Genomic DNA, 21,545 nt, shown 5'->3' with positions numbered 1-21,545 from the left:
AGCGGCCAAAAGAAAGAAAACCCATCTTAGCAGCAGGCCCCTGAGAGTGCAAAGCCAGAGACGGCGAATAGAGCCATCTAGGGACAGGGAGCTGAGGGCGCGTGTCCTGGAAGGAACGTCCACCACTGGGGCTCAGCAGCCTAGACCTTGGGGCGCCTCCAGATTCCCCCAGGCTCCCTCACCCCACCCCACCTCTACATCTCAGCACACAGCTCACCACCTACTTCACAGAGAAAAAAGATCATCCTGTTAACTCGGAGGGGTAGCCTGCCGGGTACACACTAGAATCACCTGTAGAGCTTTTCAAAAAACCAACCAAAGAAAAATGATCCCTGAGCTCTGTTCTCAAACCAGTTAAATCAGAACCTCTGGCGGTAGCATTTAGGTAACTATGTATTTTTAACTTGTTACTGATGTGTACTTTACATATTGAAAAGTGCACACAAAGTAAGTGAACCGTGCAACGCATTTCACAAACGGTGCATACCGGAGAAGCTGCCCTCCAGAAGCCCCTCCCACGCCTTCTAGTCTCACTGCCCACTCCCAACCCCCCACCCCCCGGTCAAAGAGAACCACCTACGCGACTTCCAACAACACAGATTGTCTTTGCCTCTTCGGGGACTTTCTGTGGATGGAATCATGTGGCACGTGTTCTTTTACTCGGCAACACACTGGTGAGATTCATCCACACTGTTGTGTGTGGCTGCCAACTCTGCATTTTCACTAACGTTTAGAGTTCCATTATATGGACATGTTGCAACTGATTTATTAATCTTACTGTTGGGGGGCATTTTACCATTGAGGTTCCAGTTTTCGCCTGTTACAAAGCCGTTGCTATAAACGTTTCAGCACCTCGTGTCTTGTGCACACAAGTATTCGTTTCTATGAGTAAACACTTAGGGTTGGTATTGCTGGGTCATGAGGTTCAGCTTCAGGCTTTTAAAAGCTCTCGGGTGATTTTAAACCCCTCCTTTGTTTGGGGCTCAGAGGGAGACGCATACCTCCTGGTCTCCGAGGCCAGTCCTCCCACCTGGGCTCCGGACCTGGGCTCCGGACCCTCCTGTGCCTTCACCCGGCCCTCTGGAGTTCCAGGAACATCCTTGGCAAAACAGGGAATCACGCTCTTAATAGAGATTTCCTTCATCTGTTAAGGTCGCAGAGTTCATTTCCTGAGTTTTGTCAAGGAAGTAAGGCCAGCCCTCCCGTGTGGCAGCGTCCAGCCCTGAACCACACTGTGTCCTGCCCAAGAGCCCCCCCTCCAATCTTTCTCTCAGGGCCACTGGCCCGAAGTACAGCCCAGAAAATGGCTGACAAGACCTCTCCCCAAGGGAAACTGGAATAACGTGGACAGGCTCGTCGTCAATACACTGAAACTTGAAGTGGAAAGGCAATCTCCTTTTGCAAAAAAATAACTCTATTATTTCTTACATAGAGGCTGCACCTCACTTTTTATTTTTTTAAGCTGATAATCCATACCTAGGACAACAAGGACAAGTTTCACCTTTTCCACCCATTAGGGAAGGGGAGAGAATCCCATAACTGAATTCCACACTGAGTGTAAGGGCGTGTGGCTCTGAGTTGGGGGCCACATGCTGGGCCCCAATCCGTCTGTCCTGCTCAGCAGCCCTGGCAAAGGACTCAGGGTGGGGCAGGTGCTCAGCCTAGTCACAATCCCCACTTCCCAGGAGCTGGTCTGAGAACCCCTGGGCCAGGAATATGCTTCGTTTCCCTTTACTACCTGTGGCAGCTTTGAAATGACAGGGAATGTGGAGACCCAGTTTGTACAGATGACCCGGGCTACAGGATAGAACCACGGGGGTGCTCCAGACCCGAGCAAAGCCACCCGCAAGCTGACCAGCGCCCTCTTTAGAATGAAAAGCTGAGGGACTTCCCTGGCGGTCCAGTGGTTAGGCCTTTGCCTTCCAATGCAGGGGGTGCGGGTTTGATCCCTGGTCGGAGAGCTAAGATCCCACATGTCTTGCGGCCAAAAAAAAACCAAAATATATTTTTTTAAAAAGCAATATTATAACAAATTCAATAAAGACTTTAAGATGGTCCACATTAAAATAAAAATTTTTAAAAAAAGAATGAAAAGCTGAGCTGGCCCATCAGGATCCCTTTCTGATGAATCCTAACTGGGAAATACGGGAGGTGGAGGAGGCGGGCCAAAGGCAGTGAACAGGCAGGAGAGAGCCGCAGGTGTCCTGGGCCAGAGTGACCAGGTGCACCTGGAGATTGGGTCTAGAATGAGGAAGAGAGTGAAGAGAGAAGCAGGTGGGCCGTGGGCCAAGCCCCGCCCTGGGAGACAGCGAAGAGGGTCCGCTCCCCGCGGCTGCTCCCTGACTTTCCAGCTGCTCCCAATGCCCCGGCCCTTGCAGCCAAGACCAAAAACCCCCATACCTGGTTTGCCCGAAGACCACAAACGAGGGCACACATGTGATGTCCTTTAAGACATGATGGGACTTCCCTGGTGGGGGAGGGAAAAAAAATCCTCCTGCCAATGCATGGGACAGGGGTTCGAGCCCTGGTCCGGGAAGACCCACATGCCGCGGAGCAACTAAGGCCGTGTGCCACAACTACTGAGCCTGTGACCTAGAGCCCGTGAGCCACAACTACTGAGCCCAAGTGCTGCAACTACTGAAGCCCGCCCGCCTAGAGCCCATGCTCTGCAGCAAGAGAAGCCACCGCAATGAGAAGCCCGCGCACCGCAACGAAGAGCAGCCCCCGCTCGCCGCAACTAGTGGGGCAGGTAGTACAACTTAACACCTCACGGGTGAAGAAGGGAGGCTCAGCTGGGTTCGCTGGCAGGGCCAGGACTCCATAGACGGCTGATACCCACACCTGGGGGTACCATACCTGCAATGCACCTTCAGGACCAAGAAAGGGAAGAAGCCTCTGAAGAAAGTTCAGACCAAGTCTGGCCCCATTAACGATGGAGCCCCCAGGGGGAAGGAGGTGAATGGATCTGGCTCATGATCTCCTCTAATCTCAGTCCAGTTCTAGTCATGCAAGAGAGATGCACCATTCCCATCACAGATGAGGAAACTGAGGCCCACAGAGGCAAAGCACTTTGCTCCTGACCACGTAACTGGAAAGCAGTGGAGCTCGAATTCAAAATCCAGTCTGGCTGAAAGTGTGCACTCTTTCTACCGTGCCTGGAGCGCTCGAGGGACCCAAATTCTGCCCTTTCCTAGAGCTCTCCCTGCTGCAGGGCCAGGCCCCCGCTCTCCCCACAGGCCCAGTACAGGGGGACTAGGGGAAATGGAGGGGGTGTCTACTGGGCTGAGATGATCATGTGGGAGCCCTTCTGGGAAGTGGGGTTCCCTAGATCAGAACCCCCTAGGCTTTATCTCCCTTACTCCAAGAACCAAACACACTGGATGAGCTAGTTGCTAGGAAGATGTGGGCTGGCCCAGCCCTCTGGGGGCGGCTAGATCCAGCCTGAACAAGGACCCCTTTGAGCGCTGGTGCTAACAAGAACTCCTTCTACCTACAGGGATCTCAGAAACCCTGGGTCCTCCCATCCAATGAGAGCTGGGAGGGCCAGGGGCAAGGCTGGCCCCATCTCCCACTCTCAGCAGCCAAGCTGCCTGGTTGACTGGACCAGCCCTGGTTAAAGGGCCCCAACCCCTTTTCCCTTCTCCCTGACCTCCCACCCAGGCCTGGGCTCTCAGCACACCAGAAAGGCCCTGCTCCTCATGCGGACAGAATCTGAGAGCAAAGTGCTCAGGCTGACGCTTCTCCTGCCCTCGGGAGCCGCGCTAAGGAGCCCCCCCTCCCAGGTCTGCCTGGGCCCTGCCCAGCTAAGCTGCTGCTGCCCGAGGTAGGGACCCCTCTTTCTCACCCCCCAGGACCTCTCCTCCCTGAAGCCTGGCCGGCCTGTACCTCCAGGGAGAGCAGAGCTATCCCCCGCCTGTGCCCACTTCTGCTCAGATAGCCTCCTTTGCTGTATCACCTGTTGATGCGGCAGTCTCCCCCCTAGACTGTCATATTCATCTCTTACCCCAGGGCCTCGCACAACCTCAGGCATACAGTAAGTGCTCCATAACTGTTTACCGAAGAGACAAATGCTCCCTGTGGAAAACCCCTCTGTGTAGTTTGTGTAGCAGCAGTGGGGCCTCAGGATACCAACATAAGACCTGGAGTAAGGGAATTCCCTGGCGGTCCAGAGGTTGGGACTCTGCGTTCTCACTGCCAAGGGCCTGGGTTCGGTCCCTGGCCAGGGAACTAGAGTCCCACAAAACACACGGCGCGGCCTGGAGTGAGAACAACTCACTCAAGTTTGCCTCTGGCTCCCCTGACCCTCCGGGTGGCCCCCAGGCATCTCCCTCTGAGTTTCCTCCCTCCTCTCTAAAATGGGGAGAATCCTTTCTCTGGCCTGCAGATGGTCAGGGCCGCTGTGAGGATCTGAGACTGGTCACGGCCCAGGCCTGGGGAAGGGGGCCGGTTCTCACAGCCTTGCCCGCTGGGCCTCCCACCCCTGCCTACACCACTGAGAGCTGAGTTGCCCCCCTACCCTCCCATCATGTCCCTTGAAGGATGCCCAGAGGTGAGCTCCCCATGGGAAGTAGAGATGGGGACACCACCGGGCCCCCCACTGCACCCGCAAAGCTCCATACATGTCCTGCGTGACTGAACCTTTCCCCTGGGACAGTGGCAGCGGGCAGGGCCCTCTTTACACCTGGGTGGCATCCACGGACTGCGTCCTATCCCCTGGGGCCCAGAGGTCCTCCCACAGCTCAGGCCCAACCATACTCAGGATCCCACCCTCTCTTCTCTCTCCACCAGAGGTACGAGGCCAGCAGTTGCTGCCCCCTTCCTGGCCAGAGCTCAAAGACCTGCAGAGTGACAACAGTCACCAGGGAGACAGATGGACAAATGGCTGAAACCTGGAAGCTTCGCTCCTGGGGATACGCAGGATTTCCTACAAAGCCCCGGCTACGATGGAGCAGGGAATTGGTTCTGCAGAGAGCGACCTGCCTGTTGCTGGCCTCCTCCCACAGTGCCCACCGCCGGAGCAGCATCTGTGAGAGCTGGCACCCCTGGACCTGGTCACAGACCACTTTTTCTTGGCAGGCCACTTGGGGCCTGGCTGTTTCCAGACAAGAAGCTGGTCATTCAGGTCTAAACACAGACTTGCATTCATGAAGAAACAGAGCACCCCTGTGCTCCTGGGGGCCACCCTCTGCCCGGCAGGCTGAGGGGAGGGCCCACAGACACCCTCAGATGCTCACCCCCACTCAAGGCTGCCTGGAGGTGTGGCTACTCCCGGGACAAGTCAGCTCTGTCCATCCATGGGTAGCATCCAGCATACCCAACTCCAACCACCCGGGGACACCCACCTCAGAATCACTCTGGCTTTGGGGGCCCACCTGGCTCTTGTCAGGGCACAGGCAGTCTCGAGCAGACTCAGTGTCCTGGAAGAGCCTGGGCGTGGGGACAGGAAGACAGGACGCAGGCCTAGAAGTACCTCTCACTGTTGTGGGTCCTTGGAGAAGCCACTCTCCCCTTCTGGGCCTCAGTTACTCCTCTGCAAAGGGGCAAGAAAGTCTCAAGCCAGGAGGGAAAGCAAATGTTGTCTGAGGGAATAACAAAGCCTAGCCAGGAACTGGGTGAGGGGGCAGATGGCCACTGGCTCTCCGTGGTCAGAAAAACCCCAATCCCAGGACAGGCTGGCAGAAGCCCTCAGAGGGCTGCCGGCCCCTCTGCCTCCATCCTACAAATGCCAATTGAACGCCTGTATTCGCTCAGCTCTGTGTAAGTGCTGTGTATACGAAGAGGGATAAGGCACGCTACTATCCCCAAAATGCCCAGTGGGAGAGGTAGACATGAAACAAATATTTATAGAGACCGATACATAAGTATAACTGTGTAATGTACGTTACGAAGGCAAAGCACAGCGTCCTAGGAGGACCTCTGTCAAGGAGTCCTGAGTCACCCATGGAGAGTGGGGAAGACCCCCCGAAGCAGCAGCAGCAGCATTTGCTCTGATAGCCAATGGATGCTAATCAGACTGAGGGGCTGGCAGGGTCGGGGTGGGGAGGATTGGAGGGTGTTGGGAAGGGGTCCTTGTAGAGGGTTTATTAGAGGGTGTATGATGTGCAAAAGCCCTGAGGCCAGATGTGTGTGGCACATATGAGAAATATAAACACAGCCTTTGTGTCTGGAGGGTAGAGGTGAGTAGTGAAGTGATGAGCAATGAGGCTGGAGAGGTTGGCAGGGCTAGATCATGCAGGGTCTTGTGGGCCCCAATAAGGGTTTTTGTCATTCTCTTAAAAACTATGGGGGGTAGGGCTTCCCTGGTGGCACAGTGGTTGAGAGTCCACCTGCCGATGCAGGGGACATGGGTTCGTGTCCTGGTCCGGGAGGATCCCACATGCCGCGGAGCGGCTGGGCCTGTGAGCCATGGCCGCTGAGCCTGCGCGTCCGGAGCCTGTGCTCCGCAACGGGAGAGGCCACAGCGGAGAAAGGCCCGCGTACCGCAAAAAACAAACAAACAAAACAAAAAGAACAACTACGGGGGGGGGGCCTTTTGCGCTGCAGAAATGGAGTCGGAGACACTAGATATAGCTGCTTACCCCCGCAACTGGTTTCTTCTGGGGACTTTGGGCCCCCAGATTTTGATATCTGATTTTCAGTATATACAGGAATTGGCTTTTTCTGGAAAATGTATGTGAAAGTGTGATTTTAATATCCATCACTTTTATACTTATATGAAAGTCCATGAATAAAGTTGTTTATAGTACAAAACAAAAAAAAGAAAAGAAAAGCTATGAGGAACCAATGAAGGGATTTAAAAGGGGAAATACACTGTCAACTTTGTACGTTAAAGAGTATGGAGCAGCATCCGTTTGAGCAGATCACTCTAATACATAGATTTATTTCAAAGTAATCCAAAGGGTGTGGGGCAGGGGGAGCACAGGATGAGTACTGATGTAATAGGGACAACCTGATCTTGGTGGTTATTGTAGTTAGTGGTGATGAATACATGGGGGCCCCTCCTACAACTCTCCTCCTCTTTTGTATATATTTAGAATTTTCCATGGAGACAGACCAGTTAGGAGACTGTATTCCAGCAAAGAGATGAGGTCTCAGACTTGGTGGCAGTGGTGGTGATGGAGGTTGAGGGATAGATTCACAATATATATTTCCAAGTAGAACCAACCTGGACTTGGTGATCAGCTGGATGTGGGGCATAAGGTAAGAAGTGTCAAACCTGACTCTAGATTTCTGGATTGCAAGCAGGATACTGCTGTGTTTTGCTGAGACAAAAGAGAGGAAAATATACTGGAAAAAGAACATATTTGAAGGAAACAATCATGAGTTCAGTCTTAAACATGTGTGAGAAACATTTAAGTGGAGATATCCAGTTACATATGAGTAAGGAGCTCAGAAGAAAGGTCCAGGCTGAAGGGATACATTTCTGAGTTATTGGCCCATGGATGGGTACAGGAGCTAGGAAGATCCCCGAGGGAAAGTGGGTACATAAAGAAGAGAAGCTATCGAGAAGGGTGCCAAGACTGATTCAACGGGGGAGAGAATAGTCTTTTCAATGAATGGTGCGGGGACAACTAGACATCCACATGCAAAAGAATTAAGTTGGATCCCTATCTCACACCATGTACAAAAAAATAACTCAAAAGTGTGAGAGCTAAGACTCTTAGAAGAAATCATATGTGTAAATCTTTGTTTGATTAGGCAATGGTCTCCTAAGCTATGACACCAAAAGCACAAGAAACAGAAGAAAAAATAGATAAATCGAACTTCATCAAAATTAGAAGATTTTGTGCTGCTAATTATATTGAGAAGGTGAAAAGGAAACTCATAGAATGAGAGAAAATATTTGTAAATCATGCATCTGATAAGGGACTAGTATCTAGAATATATGAAAAACTCTTATGACCTTGCAGATGTCATACTAAGTGAAAAAAGTCAGTCACAAAACTATAAATGCTGTATGACTCCGCCTATGTGAAGTACCTAGAGTAGTCAGATTCATAGAAACAGAAAGTAGAATGGTGGTTGCCAGGGGCTGGAGGAGGGGGGCGGAATGGAGAGTTATTTAACGGGTATAGAGTTTCAGTTTTGCAAGGTGAAAACGTTCTGGAGATTGATTGCACACCAATATGAATACGTATATTTAACATTACTGAACTGTACAAATGAACTTAGAAATGGTTAAGATGGTAAATTTTATGTTATGTGTTTTTCTTAACCACAAAATCTTTTTAAAGAACTCAAAACTGAAACATAAAAAGACAAATAATCCAACTAAAAATGGGCAAATGTTTAAATAAACATTCTTCCAAAGAAGATATCAGATGACCAATAAGTACACAAAAAGATGCTCAACATCATTAGTCATCAGGGAAATACAAATCAAAACCACAATGGGATACCACTTCACACCCCTGAGAGACTGTAATTCATATCAGGTGTTGGTGAGGATAAGGAGAAACTGGAGCCCTCACACATTGCTGGTGGGATTGTAAATTAGTGCAGCTGCTTTGGAAAACAGTTTGGTAGTTACTCAAATGGTTAAACGTTTACTATATGACCCAGCAATTCTCCTCCTAGGTACATATACCCAAGAAAACTGAAAATATATGGGCACACAAAATCTTGTACAAGAATGCTCAGAGCAAAGGGAACCCTCCTACACTGTTGATGGGAATGTAAACTGGTACAGCCACTATGGAAAACAGTATGGAGGTTCCTCAAAAAACTAAAAATAGAATTCCCATATGATCCAGCAATCCCACTCCTGGGCATATATTCAGACAAAACTACAATTCAAAAGGACACATGCGCCCCTATGTTCATAGCAGCACTATTTATAATAGCCAAGACATGGAAACAAGCTAAATGTCCATCAACAGATGAATGGGTAAAGATGTGGTACATATATACAATGGAATATTACTCAGCCATAAAAAAGAATGAAATAATACCACTTGCAGTAACATGGATGGACCTAGAGATTATCATACTAAGTGAAATCAGAAATAGAAAGACAGGTACCGTATGATATCACTCATATGTGCAGTCTAAAATATGACACAAATGAACTTCTCTGTGAGACAGACTCACAGACATAGAGAATAGACCTGTGATTGCTAAAGGGGAAGGGGGTGGAGGAGGGATGGATTGGGAGTTTGGGATTAGCAGGTGCAAACTATTATATATAGGATGGATAAACAACAAGGTCCTACTTTAGAGCACAGGGAACTATATTCAGTATCCTGTGACAAAACATAATGGAAAAGAATATGAAAAAGAATGTATATGTATGTATAACTGAACCACTTTGCTGTACAGCAGAAATTAACACAACATTGTAAATCAACTATACTTCAATTTTTTAAAGTTTTTAAAAAAAGGAATGCTCATAGCATTATGATAATTATTACCATAATAGCCAAAAAATGGAAACAACCCAAATACCCAACTGATGAATGGATAAGCAAAACGTGGTATACCCATACAGTGGAACATAATTCAGCCATACAAAGGAATGAAGTACTGATACATATTACAACATGAATGGACCTTAAAAACATTATGCTAAATGAAAACCCAGTTACAAAAGACCACATATCGTATGATTCCACGTACAGGAAATGTCCAGAATTGGCAAATCCACAGAGACAGAAAGTAGATTAGTAGTTGCCAGGGGCTGGAGGGAAGGGGAAATGGGAAGTGACTAATGCACATAGAGTTTCTTTTGGAGGTGATGAAACTGTTCCAGAATTAGACAGTGATGATGGTTGCACAACTTTGTGAATACAGTAAAAGCCACTGAACGGCACACTTTAAAAGGATGAATTTTATGGTGTGTGAATTATATCTCCACTAGGAGCATGGGGAAGAGGGAGGGGAAGGAGAGTAGCCTGGGACCTCAAGAATTACAGCACTTAAAGACTGTGTGGGGCTTCCCTGGTGGCACAGTGGTTTAAAAAAAAAAAAAAAAAAAAACCAGGTGTATAGGTTGTCATGGAAGCCGAAAGAGTACTTCAAAAAGGAGGAATGGGAAAGCAGTGAAGTTTGCTGAGAGGCCAAACAGCGGGAGGACTGGAAGGCAGTCTAAGTAACTTTAGCAACAAGGAGGGGATCTGCAGCTTTAGCCAGGACCGTTTTGGTGCCCTAGTGGGGGTCTGAATCCAGACTCGGGTGCTAAAGGCCTGCCCCTCCTTTCTCTCTCCCACGCTGCTGACTGCATCCCAGGGACGGACTGTGAGGAGAGGCCTCTGAGCCCAAGTGAGGATGCTGCCGAGCACAGCCGGCAGCCCAGGCCACCGGCCAGCTCAGCGCCCCACCAACCTCGGATCCTGCCTTCCTCCCAGTGAAAGACCACGGAGATTCTGGGGGATGGGACTGTACCTCCCTCTCCTGATTCCCTGGGCGGGGTGTCCACAGTCGGGGAGGGAGTGGGTGCTGCCCTTGCCCGCAGCTTCCCCGCCTGGTCCAGCCTTCCCCAGCCATCCTCACCTGACGCTCCTCACCCCTGGCGCATCTCTGCCGCAGCCCGCGAACCACAAGTCCATTTTCTGCGCCAGCCCTTGGAAGGGCTGGAGAACCCAGCGCCACCCGGCGCCGAGAGGGCAGCCACACCCAGAATTCCAGCACCGCAGGGCCCCGCGCCAGCCCGCCCGGCCCTGCCCTGCCCACCCCTTGGCGGGGGCCGATGCGTCAGTAAGCGGAAGAGCAAAAGCTTGCGTAGACTGGAGGGCTATTGGAAAAACAGCAACCATGCCGGCACCTCTGCTCCCTGGAAAGGGAGCCCGCACCCCTTCCGGGACCCAAACCTGGTATTGGCCCGGATTTGGGACGTCCCAGGAGGGTCCAGCTCCGCGCCCTGCCACAGGCTTCTGCTAACCGGGCTCCCCCAAGTCGTGCTCGTCTAAGGGTTCGGATTCCCGGGTGATGACCTACTCTTAAAGAGCTTACTGGGTCCTGGTACCTCTCCCTCCAGGGAGAACCCCAGATTGTCCAACTGGTGGAAACCCCCTAGGAATGCCTGCTCTCGCCACTGTTATTCAACATTGTTCTGGAAGTTCTAGCCATTGCACAAAAGCACGAAAAAGAAATCCAAGGTTCATACGTTATTGGGGCTGGCCAAATAGTTGGTTCGGGTTTCCTACCGTCCTACCAAAAACCCGAACTTTTTGGCCACCCCAATAAAAAGCAATGATTATTGTTTGAAAGATGGTAACATAAACTAACTAGAGGATACGTCATCAACTGGAAAAATCATAAGAAAGTGGCCCAGATATTCTTATATTTGGGCCATGGGCTAGGCAGAGCTGTGATAAGGAAAGACACACAGTACACTCTCATGGAGTTAATTGTTATTCTAGTGGTTACAAGATCAATATAAAAATCAGTAGTTTCTCAGTAGACCTGCAATAAACAGTTATAAAATATATTTGGGGAAATGATTCTATTCATATGGCAATACATATAAGTTACCCAAGAATAAACTCTTAAAATGTAGAGCAATTTATGAGAAGAAAATCACAGACATTTTTTAAATGACACGAAAGAAGCCTTGAATAAATGGAGAGATAAACTCTGCTCCTGAGTGGGAAGATTGAAAGTTTTAAAAAAGCGAATTTATCCCAAATGCCCTACCAGATGTCAGAATAAACTACAAAGCTGGAGCAATTAAAATACTTACTAGTTCAGGAAAAGATGAATAGATCAACAGAACATAAGGGGAGTCCAGAAGATGATCTATGGGTATCTGAGAATTTAGTATGTAAGAAAGAAGCTGTTTCAAATAAGTAAGGAAAGAACAGATTGTCCAATAAATGTTCTTGGGGCAACCGGCTACCTCACACCATTCACAAAAATAAATCCCAGGTAGATTAAACATCCAAATATTTTCTAAGTCAAATAAAAACTAAAATAAAATAGAAGAGAATATTAACATACCGAGAAAGGTCTTCCTAAGCAAGATATAAACCCCAGAACACATAAAAGATTTAATTGCATAAAAATTAAAAACCTTTGTACATCAAAATGTAAACTGGCAGGGGGCTTCCCTGGTGGTCCAGTGGTTAAGACTCTGCACTTCCACTGCAGGGGCATGGGTTCCATCCCTGGTCAGGGAACTAAGATCCCACATACCGCAATGCAGTCAAAATAAATTAATTAATTAAAATTTAAAAGGTGATGTAAACAACAAAGGATTGGTGTTTTTAAATGATAATGACTCATCCAAGTCAGAAAGAAAAAGGTAAACAATCTAATAGAAAAGTGGGTAAAGAATATGAACAGGTAAGTCACAAAAAAAGAAATATCTCTATTACCTATCTTACTGGTAAACACTAAAAAAATTATAGTGCTCAATATTACAGGACGTGGAAAGGATGTGGAAAATAAGCATTCTTATTTTCCATGATGAGACTTAAAACTTAGTTAACCTTTCTAACATATATCAAACTATTTAAGAAATGTAAATCCTTTGATCCTGCAACTCCATTTCATGGAACTTGGTATAAGGAAATAAATGGACAAGTAGGCAAAAATTTATATTCCTTTAGTTAACAAGTATGAAGGAAAAGGTGGAAATACCAAAATAATATTTTGTCAATATAACAGAGTCCTATGCAATTGACTAAAAGACTAGAGTATAGCTGCATGTGCTAATATGGAAAAAAATCCAAAATATGTTGTTTAGTGAAAAGTATATATAAGTAACCAAGATGTAACCCATTTATAAAATTAAAAGTTCTATGTCAAACAACAGTGATTATATCTCAGGGAAGAATTCATTCTCAATAGTTTCTGTTTTGTTTGAACTTATTATAACAGGGTGTAATCCTTTTAAAATCAACAAAAATAATAAAGATATTTAAAAATAAAATAGAAGGGATATTTTTACTTACTAAATTTCAAAGGCTTAAAAGTTTAATAACATCTACTGTTGATCAACATGTTGCTGAATGGGCAGTCTCACACACTCCTGTGTGAGAGGGCAGTGTGTGAAAACGTACATACATTTGTATGTAGATACTCAACAGACCCACAAATTCCACTTCTAACAATTTATTCTTAGGAAATAATTGAACACAAATTTAAATGTATAAGAATGTGCACTGAAATGTAGTTCACTACACTTGTAGAAGAGGAAAAAAACAATAGGGCATGAACAAATTATGGTTTATTCAAAGAATGAAAGGCTATGTAACTATTAAAATGATATTTATCATTATTTTTTAAAACTTATTAAAAATAAGTCTACCACAAAGGATAGCATTATAGAACATTGGAAAAAATATTATATAGAACAGCATGTATTATAAAATATATTGGGAAGGATGCTCACCAAAATTCTAACATTATTTTCCTCCTTGAGTTGGGATTGCAGGTGTTTCTTTTCTTCTTTATAATTTTCTGTAGTATACTTTGCCTAAATTTTATGATCACAATAAACTATTTTCATTTGGTGAGAGAATGAAAAAAAAGGACAAAGACACAGAAAGAAAAAAACTTGTTCCAAAGGCACAGCAATGTTAACTAATAGACATTTCTTAAATTCCAAATTTCTAAAACATGCTTCTTACATGAAAACCCTCAGAATCCAACAGAAAAAGAAACCTTGATTTTAAAAATGAACTTTGCCAAATTCCCACATGATAATACTGTACAAAACTAAACACACACACACACACACACACACACACACACACACACAAATGAATGCATGTGAAATTGGTGAAATCTGAATAAGGTCAAAGGGATTATATCAATGTCAATTTTCTGGTTGTGCTATTGTTATACAGGATATTACCACTGAGAAAAACTGGGGGAAATGTACACGAGATCTTTGTATTATTTCACACAATTGCATGTGAATCTACAATTATCTAAAGATTAAAAAGTTTATTTTTAAAAAATGAACTTTGCACCTTGAATAGTAAAAAAAGACCAAGCTTTTCTTACAGCTGGGTCTGAATCATCAGAGAGACCTGGTCTCAGATTCTCAAAGCCGGAGGAACTGCAGGGAAACTCATTTTTGGTGAGCATCTACTGTGTACCAGGCCATTACACAGCCTGAGAATCTTTGAAGTAGGCCAGATGTGACTCTGTTTTATAGAGAAGAGAGGGAGGCTCAGAGCCAGTAGTAACTCAGCAGTAACTTGTGGAGCAAGGATTTGAATCCAGGTCTTTCTGAAAGCTCAGGCTCTTCCTATTATTATACCACAGTAACTATGTAACCGAGAATAACTTAAAAGGGGGGAATAAAACAACCTTACTCAGTGTTATCCATATCAAGGAACTTAGTGTAAGGAAGTAAATATTCAAGTGGGTGAAAAAAGAGTAAAGTTGCAATTAGGCACAAGACATTTCAAAACGTGCGCCTACATGTAACTGTGATCTATCAGGTATGTCACTGAAGTTCTGATTATTAGAAAGTTCTTTCCAACACCCAGATGGACCTCTCTCTATCTACTGATCCTTCACCAAAGAACAAACTTTTGACATCATGTTCCTTTCTTGATAAAACCAGATCTTCACTGCTGGTGTGACCGGTGCAGAGTCTTTGCAATAACTACTCCTAATCTCTCTTCTCCTGGGTCTGATACTGCAAGACCCATTAGCTTTCCCATTTGCTGCTCTTACATGGGGCCAACTGGTTATTTCCAGTCCTCCCAAGTCTTCCTCCATCATTATGGACCCCAGTTGACAGTCTAATGGACCGTGGAATCCAGGCAAGGGTTGCAGGGAAGGTCTGTGAACTCCTGGAATTTGGGGCAAAACTGTTATGTCTGAACAAAGGAACATGTCTCTGGAAAGAGAATATTTCACTTTCATTAGATTTTTTTTTTTTTTTAAATGGGCATGACTGTAAGACCCTATTTACAAAAACAGACAATGGGCAGGATTTGGCCTGCTGACCACAGTATGCCAATTCCTGCGGGCTTCAATTCTCATTATGTAAAATGAGAGAGAGAGAGAGAGATTATTAAAACAACTGCCAAGTATAATTTAAAGTTTCTTCATGGATACATGTATGTGTATGGCTGAGTCACTTTGCTGTGCTATATTTTTAATATAGCCTATGACTCCCAAAATGATAGGAAATACAATTTTAATTTGATCAGCAATCAAATGGGTTTAAAAGATAAACTTCAAAACTGATTACTTTAAAAAAAATAAATACTCAGCTAGCAATGAACACCCCTGGTGCTTAGATTATGGTCATGCAATTTCCCATAAGGGAACCGGTGTTCCTTAGAGAAACGGCTGATTCCAGATTTGGGGCAGGAAATACACAAATGGGCCTAAAATATCTAATCATACCAGAAAGCAAGGAAGCCGTCAAAGACTGTGTGGGGCTTCCTTGGTGGCGCAGTGGTTGAGAGTCCGCCTGCCGATGCAGGGGACGCGGGTTTGTGCCCCGGTCTGGGAGGATCCCACATGCCGCGGAGCGGCTAGGCCCGTGAGCCATGGCCGCTGAGCCTGCGCATCCAGAGCCTGTGCTCCGCAACGGGAGAGGCCACACCATTGAGAGGCCCCCGTACCGCAAAAAAAAAAAAAAAAGACTGTGGTGATGGCACAAGTATTCAGGAGCCAACCTGAAGATAGAGCAAGATGGGACAATTTGAGCATCAATAAGAATAATGTCTACAGTGAGCTAAAACACATCAAATATGTTTAAATCCATGAGATCAATAATAATACCAAAATGACTCATTGGTCACCTTTGGTGATTACTAGAGACCCATCTCATTATTTTGAAAACCTGTAAATAAAAGGAAAGAGCTGAGGATTTATTCTCCCTTTCTAGTATTGGGGTAACCAAATAGTTGAAGAAGGGACATTTCTCTTATAGAAATATTCAAGCTAATAAATAATGAAAGAGTGATAGAATTGGAGTAATACCATTTTGCAATCCCTAATGAAATAATGGGTTTACGTGAAATAATCATCAATGGCTGTTAACATGCCCCAAAGAGAAATAACCAGACCTTATGTGTTTCCTCAAGTGTTCAGTACCTCCTGAATCTGATCAATGTCTAGATCCAGCTGCCAATCTATAGGAAATACAGGAGTCAGAGGAACATTTTTAAACAGCACCAGCAAACTGGGCAATGGTATAGGAAAAAAAAAAAAAAAAGATTTTTTCCCAACAAATAAGTTGCAAGGAAAAAAGAAGAAATAGAAGGGGAATTTATACATTACAAGAGACTACTAGAGACACAGATATATAGATTCAATGTTTCAGCCAATTGTATAAAACTCATTTGGATCCTTATAAAAGTTTTTAAAATGGCACAAAAACATTTACTAGATGATGTGGGAACTTTGCCGACTAGCTACCTGATGATTTTAAGAAGTTATTGTTACTTTTCAGGTGTGAAAATGGTATTGTAGTTATATTTTTAAAAGACCTTATCTTTTATAGGTATACACGGAAATAATTGTGGGTGAAATAATATATCTTAGATTTGCTTCAAAGTAATCCAGGAGGGAGGGAGAAGGGAGGCCCATGACGATAATTGTTGAAGCTGGGTGATGGGCACATACTGCTTATTATACTACTCTTCCTGTGTATGTGTTTGAAATTCTCCACCACGAAAAGATTTAACAATTAAATATATAAACATTTTCAACTTGTTTGGTAATCAAAGAAGCCCAGTATGAATAAGAATATCGATTCTGAGGTATTGTCACTAGGTTATTTCAAAACAAAATTGTTGAATAGTCCTTCAAAATTCAAAAATTATTTAAAATATAACATTTTGTGTGGCCCTGGTGATTATGGGCAAGTTTCAAATAATTTGATTAATGTTAACATAAATTAGAAATATTTAATTTTTTTTCTTTACATGAGGGAGAAAAACATTCTTACAACCAGTCACAGCTGTTTGCTCAGGCATCCCACCCATGCTGCTGTTCTGACCCTAAGCCACCAACGATGACCCCAAGACACCAGTGAAATGAAATACCAGTATGATTTTGACAATTATTTAATATACCATGATGTGCCGGGTCAACACGTCAGAAGGAAAATCAATTTGTATTTGATTTAAACTAATTCTTTATATGCTTTTTAGTCCATATTTTTTTTTTTTTTAAATTTATTTATTTATGGCTGTGTTGGGTCTTCGTTTCTGTGCGAGGGCTTTCCCTAGTTGTGGCAAGTGGGGGCCACTCTTCATCGCGGCGCGCGGGCCTCTCACTATCTCGGCCTCTCCTGTTGCGGAGTACAGGCTCCAGACACGCAGGCTCAGTAATTGTGGCTCACGGGCCCAGTTGCTCCGCGGCATGTGGGATCCTCCCGGACCAGGGCACGAACCCGTGTCCACCGCATTGGCAGGCAGCTTCTCAACCACTGCGCCACCAGGGAAGCCCTAGTCCATATTTTTTTGAGGGTGAAATAGATTAGGATAGCTTTATTATTTTGCCAGGCAAAGGGGGACACAGCAGGCTCCTGCCTCGAAAAACTATGTTTTCCCCTTTAGTTCATAGTTTTAAAAAATAGTCCCAGCCAAAACCAATGTCCTACTTAAAAATTAACAATGTGATTTTCTAGTGGTTTTAAACATCATCTGAGGAAACTCTAACTTAGGACAAGGACTTAAAGATCGGCTCAACCTCCACAGGTTATTAAAACACTCCAGTCCTAAATTATGACCAGGCATTTGTAAACTAATGAAAATGTGTAGTTGTAGTGGGGAGAAGGGAGACACCAGCCTGCCCCGCGGAGGCTTATATTCGTGGGAACAGTGCCTTCCTTCATGCTGTAGCTGGCAGGGACTCCCTGGGGAGGCAGGTACTTCTTAATTACAAAGGAAGCTCCGTTCCGGGGGGGCTTCTGCCCTCCCCCTCCTCCTTCCTTTCCTACCTTAGTAAACAGCAGGGGAATTAATCAAAGCTTCAAAGATTGGTGATAACATGTGGTGACAGACTGGTGCCCTGTGGCCCAGGTGAATAGCAGCACAGTGGCCAAGATTGACTTCTTGCCAAACTTACCCTTGCATAAGAGATGGCTACAGAATTGGGGGGAATTATTTTCACTTCTCAGGAAAGGAGAAAAGCAAATTATTTTCTGGTGTCCGGACTCAGACACTCGACACCAAAGTGGAATGCTGCATGGGTCTCGACTTCATGGGCTTTCCATAGGTAGTCATAGCAACGAAGTAATTATGTAAAGAGATAAAATACCTCCAGAAATCAAGGGGGAAACCAGGCTAGTTAGCAGAGTCACTGAATGGCTGCATGGAGAAGGCCTTTAAGGAGCCTACAATCCAACCTCCTTACCTTACGACGGCAAAGCAGGCCCAGAGAGGGGACTTGTCCCAGGTCACAGCAAAATAGGAACTTCTTATGAGACAGGCTCTTTATGCTGGTCTGATAAGTATGGTATGTGGCATTCAAGGGCCAAAGCCACGACTTAACCAGGTTAAGGACTAGGGGGGGCCCACCCAAGCACAGGCACGTGGAGGAGGTTCAGGGAGGCTGGCTGGCATAGCCCATCTTGAGTACTGCTGACCTCAGCCTCAGGGGGTCATCCTAGGTGGATGGGTTGGCACACAGATCCTTCTGGTCTGCACTAAGGCTTTGAAGACTCGCCTAAGCTCAGAAATTTCAAAGCAACCAGTAACATCAAGGCATGGATAGGACCTGGGCTGTCCCCTCTAGGCTATTCAGAAAATTCTCCCAAAGGCAAGTCAGGAAGGAGAACTTGGATTTGGCCCCAGCAGAAATGCTCCTGGAAACCAGGAGCAGCTTCTGTCAGCTTCTGCGCTGACATGATGCGCTCTAGATCTGCCCATTTGCCCCAGAGATGTGCACTGCTTAACGGGTTCTGTCAAACCATAACCTCAGACCTGAGAGTGTCTGTCAGCATGGTCAGAGGACTGCGGAAGGAGCATACTGGCCCCCTCACTGCAGGATGGGAAGGACACCCTCTATGCCACCTCTCCCTGCAGCCCCATAAGTCTTCGCTCTGAAAGGAACTGGACTTCAGAGCCAGCTAGGGGGTGTACACTGGGGCAAAGCCATCACGGATTGTCAGGACATTCTCTCATTCCCTAGGAGCCTGATTCCTGCAAGGATGAGTGGGGCAAGCAAAGCAAAGAAGGGCAAATGCCAGTGGGGTAGGGCCTCACCAGCCTCTTTGAAGACAGGACAGAGGGAGCCCTTAAACATTCCACCAGGGGGCTTCCCTGGTGGCGCAGTAGTTGAGAATCTGCCTGCTAATGCAGGGGACACGGGTTCGAGCCCTGGTCTGGGAGGATCCCACATGCCGCGGAGCAACTAGGCCCGTGAGCCACAACTACTGAGCCTGCGCGTCCGGAGCCTGTGCTCTGCAAAAAGAGAGGCCGCGATAGTGAGAGGCCCGCGCACCGCGATGAAGAGTGGCCCCCGCTTGCCACAGCTAGAGAAAGCCCTCGCATAGAAACAAAGACCCAACACAACAAAAATAAATAAATAAACTCCTACCCCCAACATCTTCTTAAAAAAACAAACAAACAAACAAAAAAAAACATTCCACCAGTTCCATGTACTTGTGTGGACTGGGCACTGGGCTCACACCACATTCACCCTATCTGCCCCAGTGCTAGATGGCCAGCCTTCAGAGCTCAGGCTGTGGGCTTTGGGACTGGGGCAAGCGCAGGAACTTACAGCTTCATCCACTGGCTCTGTCTTCCACAAATAATCCTACCTGCAGGGCCCCAAGACTTCATGGGGCAGAGGCCACAATTCTTGGTGCCACCTGAAATATCACCTCCTGCCTGCCCTGCCTCCCTGCCCCTTGCCCAGCTGCAAGAACTTTCCTTCCTCCGAGGGTGACTGTGGAACAGATCTCGAGGCTGAGAGACTGGCCCCAGCCTGCCCAACGGCGAAGGGCCTGAGGGATGGGTGCGGCCGAGTCGTCCTGGGACAGCTCCACGCTGCCTCCCGGGCAACCGAGCGCCGCTACAGACCCGTTTGGAAGAGAGAGAGGCTGACCCTTTCGGGGGCCAGAAGGGAAGCGCCAGCCCTCGGGTGGGGGGCAGTCAGGACTGGGGGTCGATATGGCTGGGGAATGAATGAATGAATGCCCAGCGACGGCGGCGGAGGAGGGTGACGGTGGACCACGGGAGGTATCCCGACGTGGGTGGGGGAGGTGCCCTCCACCTCCCTGGTACCGCCTGGATGTCCCTCATCCGACAGGTTCGAACCCCTCGCGCGAAGCGCCTACAGCCTGACATCCTGCCGCAACGCGAACACCTCTTAGCCCGGGAAGCGCCAGGGCCCGCGCGGCGCAGCTCTGAAGTGAAGCCCGCATTCCGGCGGGCCAGGAAGCGCCCGCCCCGCGGGTAGAACGCGCCGAGGCGCAGCGGCCTCCGGGTCCCGCCGGGCAGCGTCCCTTCGAGGCGGCCCCTGGGCCCTGGAGCCCGGTCCGTGGGTCGCAGCCCCTTACCTGCCCGCCTTGGCGGCCTCGCCCGGGCTCAGAGCAGTCATCGCGGAGCCTCTAGCAAGCGCCGGGGACCGCGCCGCAGGACCGAATGCCCACTCCCGACCGCCTCGGATGACACGCCCCCGACCGCCTATTGGCTGCTCGCACGGGACGGGCGCAGCCCATTGGTTGTTCCTCCCTCTCTCCAGATCCAGGTGGGGCCCCAAGCTCTGCTCGGATCCTACCCCGGAGGACGGCCTGGGTCTGCACGCTCTGCCCTTCCCTGCGAGGGCCTTGGGTGCCTGCTCCAGGTTCTCCCTCTTTAGCCATTTAGTCTCGGAGCCCGAAGCCCTTTGCAGAAACCCATCCCTCCCAAAACCTCCCAACGCTAAGCTCCAAGGCAGTTTCAATTTCTCTCCACACCAGAGAAGTGAGGACATGAGTAGGGAACACCAGTGGGAATTTTGAACAGCTCCGGAGCAGGAATGATTTCATGTGCTTTCCCGAGTTGGGGACTTTTCAGTGCCTCCCCAGGCAAAAATCTTTTGGAGGTGTCTGGAAAGGGACTGCAGATGGCCAGAAATCGAGTAGGAAAGCACAGGCAGAAGAGCTCAGTGTGACAATGAACCTGGCCTGTGGGCTCCTTCCCTCTTATCCCCACCAGGAAAGGCTTGGTCCTTCAGAGTGGTCAGGAGAGAGGAAAGGTGCAAGCCAGATTTAGTTCCATTCCCAACCCTCTCCCCCTTCCTTGACCCTGCTCTGTCATGGAGAGAGGACACTGGAAAACAGAAGGGGCACAAAGGGAGCCCAGGGCTCCACAAATATTCTGGAAACTGGGAGCAGAACTTGGGTCTCATATCAAGGGCCTCTACTGCAGGAAGACCTAAGGCGGAGGGGCAGGACAAGGGCCACTTCACTCCTGGTTTACCCATGAGCAGGAGGGAGGGGGCCTTGTTGCTGCCTTCTCCAATCTTTGGTCCAAATAAGCTGTTAAAATTTCCCCAGCTGCAGGAGCTTTTAGACCCCAGGGTGCTGAAAAGGGTAACCTATATTCTCAAGACAGTCAGCGACTGCTTCCCCAGCACCTCTGCACCCCAGGGAACAGGATGGCAGGTGGCCTGAGTTGTTACACAGGAGTACTCACCAG

The 21,545-nt window shown here is 47.4% G+C and overlaps 1 protein-coding gene across 1 annotated transcript in view; it reads right to left on the bottom strand.

Annotated features, from left to right (window-relative positions):
- The window catches only part of GRAMD2A (GRAM domain containing 2A), a 35,241-nt gene extending 14,727 nt beyond the window's left edge, over positions 1 to 20,514 (bottom strand). The window contains 1 exon segment of the mRNA XM_024761762.1: positions 20,423 to 20,514. Coding sequence (XP_024617530.1) covers positions 20,423 to 20,463 — 41 coding nt within the window. The 5' untranslated portion in view covers positions 20,464 to 20,514.
- Positions 20,515 to 21,545: the final 1,031 nt, after the last annotated feature.

This window comes from Neophocaena asiaeorientalis, unplaced genomic scaffold, assembly GCF_003031525.2.
Source record: "Neophocaena asiaeorientalis asiaeorientalis breed wild unplaced genomic scaffold, Neophocaena_asiaeorientalis_V1.1 scaffold54, whole genome shotgun sequence".
Taxonomy (NCBI): Eukaryota; Metazoa; Chordata; class Mammalia; order Artiodactyla; family Phocoenidae; genus Neophocaena; species Neophocaena asiaeorientalis.
This window is presented reverse-complemented; position numbering and strand designations above follow the sequence as displayed.